This window comes from Sinocyclocheilus grahami, unplaced genomic scaffold, assembly GCF_001515645.1.
Source record: "Sinocyclocheilus grahami isolate Dianchi unplaced genomic scaffold, SAMN03320097.WGS_v1.1 scaffold2075.1, whole genome shotgun sequence".
Classification (NCBI taxonomy): domain Eukaryota; kingdom Metazoa; phylum Chordata; class Actinopteri; order Cypriniformes; family Cyprinidae; genus Sinocyclocheilus; species Sinocyclocheilus grahami.
Genome location: NW_015507254.1, coordinates 15,068 through 30,160, shown reverse-complemented (window position 1 = coordinate 30,160; position 15,093 = coordinate 15,068). Strand labels below are relative to the sequence as shown.

The 15,093-nt window shown below is 37.7% G+C and overlaps 1 protein-coding gene across 1 annotated transcript in view; it reads left to right on the top strand.

The window, feature by feature from the left end:
* The window catches only part of LOC107573948 (pro-neuregulin-3, membrane-bound isoform-like), a gene marked incomplete at its 3' end in the record, with an annotated part of 103,329 nt that extends 91,798 nt beyond the window's left edge, over nucleotides 1–11,531 (top strand). The window contains exon 2 of the mRNA XM_016260408.1: nucleotides 11,399–11,531. Within this exon, the coding sequence (XP_016115894.1) occupies nucleotides 11,399–11,531 (133 nt within the window). The remainder of the gene's footprint in view (nucleotides 1–11,398) is intronic.
* Nucleotides 11,532–15,093: the final 3,562 nt, after the last annotated feature.

Genomic DNA, 15,093 nt, shown 5'->3' with positions numbered 1-15,093 from the left:
TGAATTTATTTAATACACGAGTTTCACAATTTGAGTTGAATTACTGAAATAAATGAACTTTTCCACGACATTCTAATTTATTGAGATGCACCTGTAATAATGCACTTGAGATTTCTTTCTCCACTGTTTACGTTCACTAAAGGCATAACCGACTGTGTTTACGAGAATACTTGCCAAGACAGTTATTTTGAGATAATTGTGTGTATGTGTTGTAACGGGGTGGAAGGAACACGCGACAAGGAGAGCTCAAATAAATACCCCGGAGGGTGGATTTATTCACAGCTCAAGTGCCCAAGTGAGTGAGGTGGGTGCTGAGGTGAGTCGAGGCTTCTCCGTGAGCAAGTTCCAGTTCCGGTGAGTCCGTGCAGCGCTTGTGTTCGGGCTGGTTGGTCACGGGCTGGTTTCTGGAATGTAAAGGAGAGAACACGTTAGACTTCAGCTTCGGGGAGAGTATGGCTCCCCCTTTCGTCGGGCCTCACGCGGCTTATCTGGCCGCGGGCTGATGACTTTCAGCTGTGACCGATCAGCCCATGATGAGCGCGTGCAGGTGTTCCTCGTCCGTTTCCAGGGCAACGCTGATGTGAGTTCGGGACGCTCGTCACAGTGTTCATTCAAATGCAAGGATATGCGAAAGAGGAATCGATTCTGTGTACGCGCATTGTCTGAAATGCAGCTCTCTGGGCGCGCTTTGAATGAGTGTGCAGCTCCGAATGCGCGTAAATGGTTTAAAACACAAATGTTTAAATCGGCAAGGCTTATAAACGTGTGCAAACGATCAACTACGATCCGTTTGACCCCTACAAGCTAGTGAACAAGGCAAATCAAGGAAGGAATTTCATATAACTGTTCAAGATAGCCCGTCGGGCAGGGTGGTGATACATTCTAGTAGCCCGACTGGAAAACACCCCAGCAGGCACACAACGTCATAAAACATTGATATTTGGTTAAATTTCGGTTGCGACGTCGGGTGACCAAAATTCAATGTAAATTCAACGTCTAATGTCAATGTTAAATTGATGACCAATACCGACGTCAGCTGACGTTGATATTTTGTTGTTTTTAGGTTGTGTAACCAAAATCCAATGTTAAGTCAACGTCAAATATTGACGTCAACCCGATTTTCATCTTCAACCAAAATGCAACGTCAACCTGACGTTACATAGACGTACGGTGCCTGCTGGGACAGTTGCCCCGGGGACATCGGGCTAGCGATTTTGCGAACAGGTAATGAAGTTAATAGCTTTTTAGAGACTAGATGGTGCAAACGATCAACTACGATCCGTTTGACCCCTACAAGCTAGTGAACAAGGCAAATCAAGGAAGGAATTTCATATAACTGTTCAAGATAGCCCGTCGGGCAGGGTGGTGATACATTCTAGTAGCCCGACTGGAAAACACCCCAGCAGGCACACAACGTCATAAAACATTGATATTTGGTTAAATTTCGGTTGCGACGTCGGGTGACCAAAATTCAATGTAAATTCAACGTCTAATGTCAATGTTAAATTGATGACCAATACCGACGTCAGCTGACGTTGATATTTTGTTGTTTTTAGGTTGTGTAACCAAAATCCAATGTTAAGTCAACGTCAAATATTGACGTCAACCCGATTTTCATCTTCAACCAAAATGCAACGTCAACCTGACGTTACATAGACGTACGGTGGCTGCTGGGACAGTTGCCCCGGGGACATCGGGCTAGCGATTTTGCGAGTCCTGAACAGGTAATGAAGTTAATAGCTTTTTAGAGACTAGATGGAAATCCACCCCCTTGTTCGTTAAAAGCATACAATCTGCACTAATATGCATCTAGTCTACATCATCTATTTTCTTTCATTCAGGGAAGATTAGGACCCTCTTTTTGTGGCATTGGGAGATGTTTCCTGCTTATGAATGGAAGGCTTAATAATACCATAGCATTAATTAATAATACCATACCATTTCAAGTTGTGCAGTTCAAAGTAATTTATGGACTATTATAGTGGAGGTTGTGAAAGCACATAATTTGCCTTTTATAATTTACTAATGCATGTGAGACATTTCACTTAATTAAGGATGTTTGCTTTTAGTGCGCTAAAACCATTTAGATATGTTCCTTGTCCAGTCCATCATGATTTTGTATTTTGAATATGTTTTTGCCATGGCAGTAAATGGCTAGACTATCATTTAACTCCTCCAGGCCACTAGTTTTGTCTTAATTGTCACTTGCGTTTAGTCAGGCGCACTTTGTTCAGCCATGGCTGTCATTGTTTCCAGAGGAAGTGCTAAGACGAGTCCATCCACCTTTCTAGATTGCACCCTTTTCTGAGAGTTATTCTGTCTTTTTTTCTGTTCAGAGCGGTAATGGGTCTTGTTTCTGGCATTAATCTGTCTTAAGTTTTCCCTGTCTTTGCCTCGCAGGGGGATTTAATGAGTCAGTCTCCTTTTCCTCTCAGGGGAAGTCATCTGTCTAGACACTTTCAACTCTTCTTAACAGAGCAACAAATTGCCTTCCCTTGGTTTTCTCCTGTTCAAGTATGGTTATTGTCAGTGTTGGGGAAAGTTACTTTTAAAAGTAATGCATTACAATACTGCGTTACTCCCTAAAAAAGTAACTAATTATTAACTAATTACTTAGTTACTTTTTATGGAAAGTAATGCGTTATATTACTTTTGCGTTACTTTCGCGTTACTTTTTAAATATGAGCAGGGCTTGATTGTTTTTAATATAAGAAGTTATATTTATAGCAAATATAAAAGCCCTTTCACACCAAAAAGTGTAATGAATAAACCTCAGGCTGAAGCAAAAGTAAATTCACGTCTGTACAGTAGAACGCAGGAGAAGAAACACTCTTCAGCAATAAAAAAAAACGATGAAGCACAATTGTTAGTTTATCTAAAGTCATTTTTGCGTATTCTGGATCAGCAAAGGTCAGCAGCAAATACATCAGTTAATAAAATGGGATTAGATACATTTGTGTTATTTAACATATTTAATTATTGCAGGTTTGCGTCATATTCTGAGTTTGCATTTCACCGTTTTAATTCATTTTGATGAATACTAAATCTGTTTTTTGTGAGTGGGATGAATTAATCCACATTCACATTTAGAACTACAGTAGCATTATGTTCACACAGCGCACACAACTCCTCTGCACTTACGATTTCTCCCAATATGGGGACAGGAGAGCAGTCAGTCAATAAATGGGAAAACAAAGTAACTGGCGTTACTTTTTTGAAAAAGTAACTCAGATATTTTCTTGTAAATTAAAAAAGTAATGCGTTACTTTACTAGTTACTTGGAAAAAAGTAATCTGATTACGTAACTCGCATTACTTGTAACGCGTTACCCCCAACACTGGTTATTGTAGACTGTTGTAATGAACTTTGCAGCATCTTTAAATATTTACCCAATGTGGAAGGCATGCTGCGATATATTTTCTATGGTATCTATCAAAAGGGTTTTCACGGAATACAAAAAAAGTACTTCCGTTAGAGTAAGTGGGTTTTATGCCATTCAGTCCAGATTTTCTTACTTCAACATCAATCGTCCCTACTTTAGCAAATATCTAAATGAAAAATGGTTAGAAAGAAAGAAAGAAAGAAAGAAAGAAAGAAAGAGAGAAAGAAAATGTTAATTTCATGGTTGACTCTATGAACAGATTAAAATGCGCTATATTCATGACCAAAAATGATTTTCAGTAGCATCATATCTTATAAAAGTAAGCCCTGTAGCACTCTCTAGCTTTGTCCTTTTTGGAAATAAATCATAATTTTCATCTTAACTGTAATTCAGAGGTGAAAGCTTTTAATTTGCTTAGCATAATGAAATGCTCAAAGGACAGAGGAAAAATGCTCTCGCAACACTAAAGGCATTAGTAGATCTATATACTTAATCCATAACCTCAATGTGTTTCAGGCGATCATTGGTACTCGTCATTTATCTCCATTTGTTAAAGTAGCCTATTGTGAGTTTGGCTTTCTGCAGGTTTTATAACACAAACAGACACTGTAGGTTAAGTAGGGATGGAAATTGTAAGGAATTTAACAACTCTGGTTCTTTTAAACCTGCAGTGTAAAATTTTATTTATCAATTTGCACATGAAATCACAAAAACAATTACTGATTTTATACAGGTTTCTTGAACATGCCCCCTGCCTGCCATTGGGTGGCTAAACACAAAGTCCTACACTAAACTTCTTGCCTCACGATTGAGCCAATGCTGCTGTGTCGGGCTAGTCAAAAAGGATTTTTATAGACTGGTATGATACTTTTGACCACTGTAATCCATCCCATTATATATATATATATATTTTTTTTTTTTTTTTCTTCTCTCATTTGGGAAGTTCTGAAAATGCATTAGTGCTTTTTTTTCTAATGCTGTTGGAGAAAAATGGAACACAAAAATATTTGCTATAGTTTTGCAGTGTACATTTATAGAAGTTTGCCCTGCTTAGTTAACTTCCATTCAAAGCCGGACATGTGAAAAGGGTCGGTACGAGAACAAACGAGCAATGTTTTCATAGTGGCTTGCTTACAGTTCTGGCTATGTATTAAGCTGGGAATATTTTAACATCTGAAAATCTACACACTTCACAACTGCATTAACAATTCTTTTAGTACATGACGTAGTAGGCTACTCTCATCAAATTTATGTTTAGATTGAAAACCACAACTCAGCTAAAACATAATTTATTTTGCTGTAGATTTGGTATCAGCACAGTCCTGCTGTGCAGGAAACACTATCAGAGTATTTTAGTGCACTGTTCCCTCCACAGCGGAGAAAGAATGGAGATATTCAGGAGCCATTAACAAAACCGAATGTCATGAAGACCATTGAGTTCCAGTATTTTTTTTTATGTAACCAGTTCTCACTCCCCAGCACTAGTTGTGAGTTCAGAAAACAGGCTTATTGCAGAAAGTTGCCTCAAGGGCCTGTCATCTTGACCGGTGAAGGACAGGGCATGCTGTTACTGTGTGACAGATGTCTGTGTGTACAGCCATCATGAGCTGTCAGTAAGCAGAAGCCTTCATAGCTCGCTGTCCCTCTGACAGTAAAGGCATACGCTTTTACGCACAAGTCCCCCTACTAACCTCCATTTGTCCATGACAGGTGGCCCCACTGGGTAGGTGTGAGAGGGAAAGTTAAGGTGGAGCCTGTCAAAGGTGACCATGTGTGTAGGCGGCTTGTGTCATGGCCTGTTCATAGTGAAAAGTGTACAAGAGATAAATCAACTCATACAGAGAGTTCAAGTTCATTTAATTTATCTCTGAGTAACCACATGGCAGCAGTACTCCTATATTTAAACATTATACAACATCTAGTTCTGTTTCTCAAATTTGACGAATTTGGCTGAATGTCATTTCAAGAGAGCTGATATAACAACCCAACAGCACTCTTTTAGTGATTATTTCTGTATGATACACTGTTACACCAGTAGATGGTGTGGAGTGGGTCACTGAATCATCCAGTCTAAAATGATTTGTTTAAAAGCATTGATTCATTCAGGAATTAACTGTATGGGAGAGTCATTTAGTCATTTACTCAACCAATTTGTTCAAAACACTGATTCATTCAGGAGTGAAGCAAATGACTGTTTAAGTGAGTCTTTGGGCCTTTTACTTAACCAGTTTGTTCAAAAATACAGATTCATTCAGGAATTAAACAAATGACTGTCTTTGAGGGAGTCACTGAGTCATTTACTCAACTAGTTTGTTCAAAACACGGATTCATTCAGGAATTAAACAAGTGCATTTGTTCAAGATAGAGACATTGAATCAATTTAAATTTGAATCATTGGAACTAGCCGAACAAAAATAAAGAATATAACTGGAAATAATGTGTCTAACAAGTAAGTTACTCAAAATTGACTTGTTTATTGGACCATTAGATAATAGCCAAATCACATTCACAGTCATGTTGTTGGTCTGAAAAACATGCATTTTAAGTATCACACCAAGAGAAAAGTGCACAACTTTTGCCTCTCATTGCACATACTTTGGTCTGAAACACTATTAACCAGCGGATGAGCGAAGTGATATAAACGACGAAACGTCCCAGTGCTGTTGAACTGTATATCAGCTGTCCTGGGATGTCACTGTCCAGTCAAATTAGAGGATCAGAACTAAATATTGTATAATCCAGGATCTTGACCCACAAAATATGCTCTTAATAACTATTTTTGTTAGTGAAGACCAGATACAGTTTCCTGCATAATTTATTCTAATATATTGACATACATTATTCAAAATATGCAAAACACCACAGAATTGCCGGGGCTTATGTGTGGTGCTTGTGTCCCAGAAGCTCTGTACGCTCAGCGGTCAGACACAGACTCCCTGCCTCACTACACCACTCAGGAGAGAGCAGCAGGGCAGTGGGCAGCGGTGCATGATGGGAAAGCTAAGCCCAGGTTCACAGAAGACCTTCCAGCTCTGTGTGTGTGCAGTGTTTGATGTGCAGTGCAGTAAACAGCACAGAAGAACTCTGCTCATTCTGGTGTCTCCCCAGAGATATGCCAGTGCATAAGCACACTAATGAGCAGGGTGATTACGAGAACGCTTTCAGGAAAATGTTACAAATGTAAATGTGCATGGCTGTCTCTGCTGTGACAGAAAGCATGTGTGTTTTTACACATGGATATGCATGGTTTGTCAGATATAGGGAAGTGATTAATAGTGAAAGAGTTTTTAATATCTGAAATCCTTTTTCCTTTCATCTCTTCAGTTTGGGTGTTTTGGGTTTAGAAACCGAAAGAGAACGCTAGGGAATTATAAATTATAGTTAGAGATTGCTGCGATTTTCAAATTGGTTGATTATTTTCACTGCTGAGTTGTTGAACTGCTACATTACATACATTACATAATACAAGACATTGTGTGCAGAACTGGCTAGTGGAACAACCGCCTATGATTTGCTCTTGTATTCAAAGCTACTTGAACAATTTTAATCTGCTGTAAGCAGGGGAGACCAAGGCAGTTGCACTTTAAAAACATTTTTTAATTTTTCTTCAGAACTCTCAGGCTATTACAAATGTATCAGCTGTGTTTTAGTGTGTGTGCATGTGCGTGTAAGTATAGAGAGAGAGTGTACCAACTGTCCCTGTCACAGTGGTCGTCCACTTCACCTCACGTGAGAGCACACCTCAGAGTACTAATATCATACTGCATTAATATTTACTAATAATACTGAACCGTTTTCTCCTTTATTCTGGCACAAATTTTTTTAGCTGTCAGAAATTATTTGTGTTCAGTCATAGTTGGACCTAGGTAATTATTATTTGATAAAATGTTTTTTTACTAAAAGTAATTGTTTAGTTAAGTAGAACAGTACTCTCGATAGTTTTAATGAAATAATGTTAATTGTGCATTATGAGCACTTTCAATTTGGTCATTTAATTTTTCTCTCAAAACTAGTGTTGTTGCATTTGCACCGACTCTGTGGTAGCTGCCAGCTACAGTGTTTGCAACTTTTAACCAACAACCTATCGATAAAGAAGACAAATGTTTAAACTCAAAGGCATCAAAACTTTAACAGAAAATAAAAATGGGCATCAGATTTTTATATAAAGTGACAAGATTGTTTTTCTCAGGCAGAGAGAGAACACTACTGAATACAGCGTACACTCTAAAAAATGCTGAGTTGTTTCAACCCAATGTTGGGTCAAATATGGACTAACCCAACTGTTGGGTTAAATTTTGGTTACATTTTTAAATTAACTTTTTAACCCAACAGTTGGTTAGTCCATATTTGACCCAACATTGGGTTGAAACAACCCAGCATGTTTTAGAGTGTATGCTGAAAAGTGTCATCACTGTTATTGAAGAAATCTTGTGCGTTACAATTGCCCCTGGTCTCCCCGACTACATTGGTCTCCTGGTCTCCCCGACTACATTGATAAATATTTTTGCTCTTCTGGCTCAGAATATATACATGTTCACACATATAGACAGTTGCAGTATTATATTTTGTTTTAGAGTTGTGTAGCTAAGGCATTAATCAAATGCGTTAACATGCCTACTCTTTCTCTCTTTCACATGAAGCATGGGAAAGTCTGATTCATTTCAGTGATATGGTTAGTGGGACTCTTCATTTAAATGAACCAGTTCAGAAAACAATTCATTTTAAACTATTCTTTTAAGTCCCAGTCTAGATGCCTACATTTGACTTTCTTTTAAGTCTAAAGACACAAAATAAGGCGTTTTCTTGTTTTACTGGCAGTATCTTTGGATAGATTTAATTAGCTTTACTGCTCTTATTGCAAATAAAATAAATTATCTGATAGTTAAGTATTTAAATAGATATTGAGTGCTGTTAGCTGACTGAATCTTCAATGTAATTGAACTACAGTAACTTGAAATTATAAGATGCAATTTCACATTAGCTCCCACTGCAGAATGTATTCATTTATTTTCCTTTTTCTGCATGCATGAAGGGTGGACATGTTATTTTTGTCCATTAGCTTATTACATACCATCTATCCAGACAAATAACCCTCAGGAATTTCTCAGGCACCTTATCAAGGGACTTCCAGAAAAAAAAAACTAATTTTAAAGCAACTGGGACGAATCAAATGTAATGACAAACCATTTTGGGAATAACAAGAGGGGAGGATTTATCACTAAATAACCAGAAGCTGAGCAATTATGTCATGCATGAGCTGGCCATGAAACCAGTGTCTGATGTGCAGAGATCGCTCTCGAGGCCCAACGCGCAGGTGCACAGTGTGAATGTGCTCGTTTTTTTTCCTCTGATGGCCTCAACTGGTGATGGCAAACTCGGAGAATGGGATCTGCTTAGTCATCTTTATTCATTTCTTTGTTCTATATCTGCCGGCATTACATTTTGTCACATTTGTAAAAGTTTGTCTTTACAGCAAAGCCCGTTGTGGGCAGAGGAAATCGTTACCTCCCTGCAGACTTAATTAGGCTGGATGGTGGGGGTCGTCGCCCACGTGCTCTCGGTTTCCGTTCTGTTTCAATAACCTGTCAATAGAAAGCAAAAGAATAAAGCATGCATTGTGGGTGCTATGCCTCAGTGCTGTCTCTGCAGGCGTTTGGCACCTTTGATTTAATAAACTCATCAATGATCACTTCTAAAATGAAGCTGATCACTGATAGCGCTTCTGAATCCCAGAGCATCGATTGCAATGTTCATTAATTCACCGAGCACTTCCGCCTCCCCCTTGAGATCATGTGTTATTATACAGGATTTTTTTTCCTTTTAATATAGTCCTGTGCAATGATTATTGCATGTTCTGCCAGTCCTCGCCTGCAGATGGGCTCAATATGGCAGATTTTATGAGCACCTATATTAGAGCTGTAGTGGTGAGAGATTCAGTCCATAAGTAGCCCTGGGTCACATAGTAAACACTGCTGATTGCGGATCGACTAGCCAGTCAGAAGCAGTATACCAGTCAGGTTTGAAATGCCACTCTGGAGAAAAATGAGACTAATAATCTACCCAACAGAATCCTCCGTTTTAACAACAAAATGTGCAGATCAATGGTCATTTGATCGATGCTTCTTAGATGATTTATTTACGAGTCATAAAACCCCCCGTTTCTATGGACACTTGAACAAGAGGATATGAAAAATCCAGTCGGTTGCTGTCTGAGGGCTAGGATAAGGCATTTGGCGCTGTTATTTTATTGTTTATGGTGCAAAGCATTTGCTTTTGGCTACCGTGTGACTCCACGTAATGGAGTCATCCATTGCAGCTTTCTCAAACAAACAAAGTATCTTTGTTCTCTTTTTCTTGTTCCAACAATTTTCTAATCCGTCATCGTCTTCTGCACCAGTGACCTAAGATTTATCCATCAATATGTGCGAACAACAGATTGATTTGACCTTTCCTGTGTTACTGCAGGTGTCTGGTGCTATTTGGATTGCCTTGTATTTGACCAGGACGCATGCTTGCACTGCCTCCTCTGCTGGCAGTTGCAGACTACAGATGTAGCTCTCGTGCGGGAAGCGGCGTCTTTGCCACGCTTATGAACGTCTCTGCTTTGTTTCATCTTGTGGCAGATGTCTGGGAGATTATGTGTGTGCATGCTTTCAGTGCATTGTTTTCTTCTTATGGACATGGTTTGTGGCGGTATGATGGTGTAAACATGTACCAGGTGCTGCAGGCCTGGGTTTTGTGTTTAGAGTGACTGCTAACAACACAGCAGATGTTGAAGTCAAGAAAACGAGGAAGGGTCAGAGGAACCTGATTCTTCAGACTAACCCTGTTCTGATCCAGATTAAAAGGTGCAGGCGGTCTTTTATAAACAGCAGTCCTGATATGTGAATCATCACAACAACAGGAACGTGCTAATGCAGACTATTTAGCTTTTACCAGCATGCTGATTCATTATGCTTCAGTCTTGGTTAAGCGTGTTATTTACATTCGTAAATGGCACTAATTAAATATATTAAACAGACAATGCATTATAGTCCCCATTTTGTTAAGTGATACATATTATTCTGTGTTAAAGCAGGTGTGTGTGTGTGTATATATGTGTGTGTGTGTGAAGAGAGCATTCAGAACAAACCGTTTCTCTAAAATGAATCAGAATTCTCAAAGCTTCATACAAGAGGGAGAGTGGACATTGTTTCAGCTTGTTTGATTATTGCCTTTATAAAATTGATGGTGCAATACTATATTAGAATAGTTATGTAGCTAAGGATTTTTCAAACGGGGTCTCAGTCATAAGTAATTTTATTTTGTAAATAATAAACACATTATACATAACTATTTTAATAATTAATTATATATTTTTTAATTATAATTCATTTTATTTATTAATTTTATGGTATTGACAGCCATAGATGTAAGTTAATAAATCTAGTACTTGATGAGTAAATATGAGTACCATAATGTTGGGTCGAAAAAAATACAGTATCAACTAAATATAATAGTTTATTGCACAATATAATTATTTTGTTATACATATATTTTTTACACACACACACATATATATTTGCTAATAATATGTTTATTTGATATGTAATTATATACATTTTTGCAGTAAAAGCTGCCTAGTTTTTATAAACTGTCCCTCACAGCTAGAGTGCCATAAAACATTTGAAAAATCCCTGTCGTAGCTTATTACATGAGGTTTATTATCTCTGATGGCCTGTGTCATTAAACCCTCATACCCTATATAAGCTCTATAATAGATTCTAGAACATTTTCTGGTCCTCACATGGGCTCATTTGAAATCAGTGGAGTGATTGTGAAACCATCATACGTCAACTTGTGATTCAATTAACACCATTCATGTCATAATATTGAGAAATCACTCAGATGTAATTTAATCACTGGAATGGACATTATGGAAATGCATGGATTATTAGTGTTTGATTCATTTGATTAAACGTATTTAATCTTGATTAATCTTTCTGACCCCTCCCCCTCCCCCTCTTTAACATGCAGTTGCCCCCACAACCTCCACCATACGTTCGGAGTTCTTCAAGCCGTGCCAAGCCAGTCAGGAGATGGCCTTCTGTTTGAATGAGGGAGAGTGCTTCATCATTGAAACAGTGGCAGGTGTACACAGACACTGCAGGTGAGCCTATGTGTGTGTTAGATTAAAGATGTTTTCCATCTTTACCATTTCCTCAATAACAATGACAAACCCCAAAGATATGCATTTTTATGGTTCTTTCCGAGTAGCTATAACCATTTTTACTAATCCATGGGCAAATGCAAAAAAAACTAAGACTATCTGCGCTGGATTGGGTTAATGTATGCTGAAAATCACAAAAATAGAGTGCAAATTACTCCAATGATGTGAGATGAAAGTAGAAGTCATGCTGAACGATGTGGTCTATTTTGGACATATTGGCACATGGACTGTGAATAAGGTTGAGAACTGGTTCCATTTTTAAAATAATGCCAAAAACGAATGATGTTCTGTTAATGGTTAATGCATATGCATGCTTCCACTGATACCATAATAATATATGTTTGCATAGAAAAACAATGGAAAAGCGTTCCAACGCATTCAGCGTGAAGGCAAAGATTAAAGATGTTTTCCATCTTTACCATTTCCTCAATAACAATGACAAACCCCAAAGATATGCATTTTTATGGTTCTTTCCGAGTAGCTATAACCATTTTTACTAATCCATGGGCAAATGCAAAAAAAACTAAGACTATCTGCGCTGGATTGGGTTAATGTATGCTGAAAATCACAAAAATAGAGTGCAAATTACTCCAATGATGTGAGATGAAAGTAGAAGTCATGCTGAACGATGTGGTCTATTTTGGACATCTTGGCACATGGACTGTGAATAAGGTTGAGAACTGGTTCCATTTTTAAAATAATGCCAAAAACGAATGATGTTCTGTTAATGGTTAATGCATATGCATGCTTCCACTGATACCATAATAATATATGTTTGCATAGAAAAACAATGGAAAAGCGTTCCAACGCATTCAGCGTGAATGGCCCCTAAAAGTCCTGCAATACGACAAAATGGTGCCATAGCACAGCTACTCTTACAAGCGTTTTTTTAATCAAAATCCTACTGTTCTTTTTAGTGAATCAGAGACAGCGCAATGCTATTGAGTGGTTTCTTTTCAGTGAATCAAAAATATATAGCTAAGCCAGTGTAGTCCAATTTCTGAACAAATCACTCTGAGTCGGTTCTTTTTAGAGAATCAGAGACATTTAGTGCAACTAGAGTAGTCCAATTCCCCAACAAATTATGCTATTGAGTCAGCTCTTTTCTGTGGTATCAAAAACATACAGTACAGCTCAGCCAGTGTAGTCCAATTTCTGAACAAATCACTCTGAGTCGGTTCTTTTTAGAGAATCAGAGACATTTAGTGCAACTAGAGTAGTCCAATTCCCCAACAAATTATGCTATTGAGTCAGCTCTTTTCTGTGGTATCAAAAACATACAGTACAGCTCAGCCAGTGTAGTCCAATTTCTGAACTCTGACTGACTGACTTAAATCAGTTCTTTTTAGTAAATCAAAGACATTTTGTGCAATCAGTGTAGTCAGTTTGCTGAACAGAAGATTCTGAATGAAACTTTTTGTTAGTGAATCAAATGCATACAGCTTACAAATAAGTGTGAGACTTAAATGGGAATCGTTTATCCACTGTTCATATGTGTAGCTAACACATTATGAGATAGTATTTGATCAAAATAAAATAATTACTTTTTAACACTCTGTTTGTTTAGTATTGTTGTGTACTATATTGTTAAGCTCAATTATTGTATTGCATTTATGGTGCCTCTAAAAGTGAAAGAGACATTTAGTGCAACTAGAGTAGTCCAATTCCCCAACAAATTATGCTATTGAGTCAGCTCTTTTCTGTGGTATCAAAAACATACAGTACAGCTCAGCCAGTGTAGTCCAATTTCTGAACTCTGACTGACTGACTTAAATCAGTTCTTTTTAGTAAATCAAAGACATTTTGTGCAATCAGTGTAGTCAGTTTGCTGAACAGAAGATTCTGAATGAAACTTTTTGTTAGTGAATCAAATGCATACAGCTTACAAATAAGTGTGAGACTTAAATGGGAATCGTTTATCCACTGTTCATATGTGTAGCTAACACATTATGAGATAGTATTTGATCAAAATAAAATAATTACTTTTTAACACTCTGTTTGTTTAGTATTGTTGTGTACTATATTGTTAAGCTCAATTATTGTATTGCATTTATGGTGCCTCTAAAAAGACAGTGAAAAAATAATTAAGTCCGGCATATTTATGTATCACTTTATACAATACAGATTGTTTCAAAGCAGTTGTACAGAAGATAATAGTGTCATTATTCAGATCAGTGTAGTTAATTTTTGTTTCAGTTTAGTTCAATAACTGTGTCAATGTTGCAAAGTTAATCAATTATGGCTCTACAGAAGGTGGTGGTGTCATTGTTGATGTTAATCTAATAATCTAGCTCAATTGTCATCCAATGTGTCAGTTCCGTTAAATCAAAAATAGTATTAAAGAATCATTAATAGAAACATCAAGGAACCAGATCAGATGCAGAATCATATGACAATTTCCATCACTGGCTGTAAATCTGAGGGTGCTTTGCCTTGAGCCATGCCATGAGAACTTGCAGATGTTTAGGAATATCCATTTAGTTGTATGCCTTATCAGAGGTTCTCTTTGCTCCCCAAGCCCCAAGACCTGCCTGCTCCTCTTTTTCACTAAAATGTAATCATGTTTTTTAAGTGTTTTTTTTTTTAAATAACCACCACTCCCTCAGGCTAAAGGCTTAACACAGGCTAATGTTCAGTAGAGCACATGCAGTAAATGTAATCAGAGGTTTTACCCATATTATGGCAGTTATTTCTCTCCATCATTTTCTCTTTTATCCTTTTTTTCCGTTTGGCCTTTTATCAAACCCACTAAATGGATTGTTGTTCCCAGTCATTGCCATAGTAACAGACCTTTGGTGTTCATTATATGCACACAGATAATAGAGCTGTGTCCGAGTATTGCTGTAATATAAACTATTTATAATTTAATGTTCATGGCACAGGGAGGGTGCCTCCAATATCAGTCGTTTGTGCAATTGTGAATTGTTTTCCACCACCTTTATTGCACTTATAAAGTGAACAGGGGTAATGAGAAAGCCAGGTTTCCCATAATATTAGATTAGATGTTCATAATTAGTAAATGTGATATACTTTTGTATCCGTTAATTACATTTTAAAACATGCTGTGTTATTTTATCACAGTCATTTGCCTGTAAATGTCTTGAAGGATGGCAGAAAGAGTGCTAGAGTGGAGAATTACAGTGTTAGGATTAATAAACAGAATGTGTCTATTTCACACCAAGGAAAATCTGACAGGAGGGATTGTTCGATGCACTTCACTGAAGACAAATGATAAAGACGTAGATGTATAATGCAGGAGCAGGATCTTGGAAACCTTGGTAGGGGTATTAAGGGATATGACTTGACAAAATGAATCATATTAATGATGACGATATCCTCTTTTTCAAGTTTCTTATCAAGCACTCTCTTTTCCGAGGAAGCAGTGGCGATTAAGCTGTCAGATCTCGACACACAGTGTTAATCCAGGAAGCTGTCTTTCCTCCTTTTCGATAGCTTTAGGGAGGACTTGCCGCACTTGTACCCTCTTTAATGCCCAAATAAC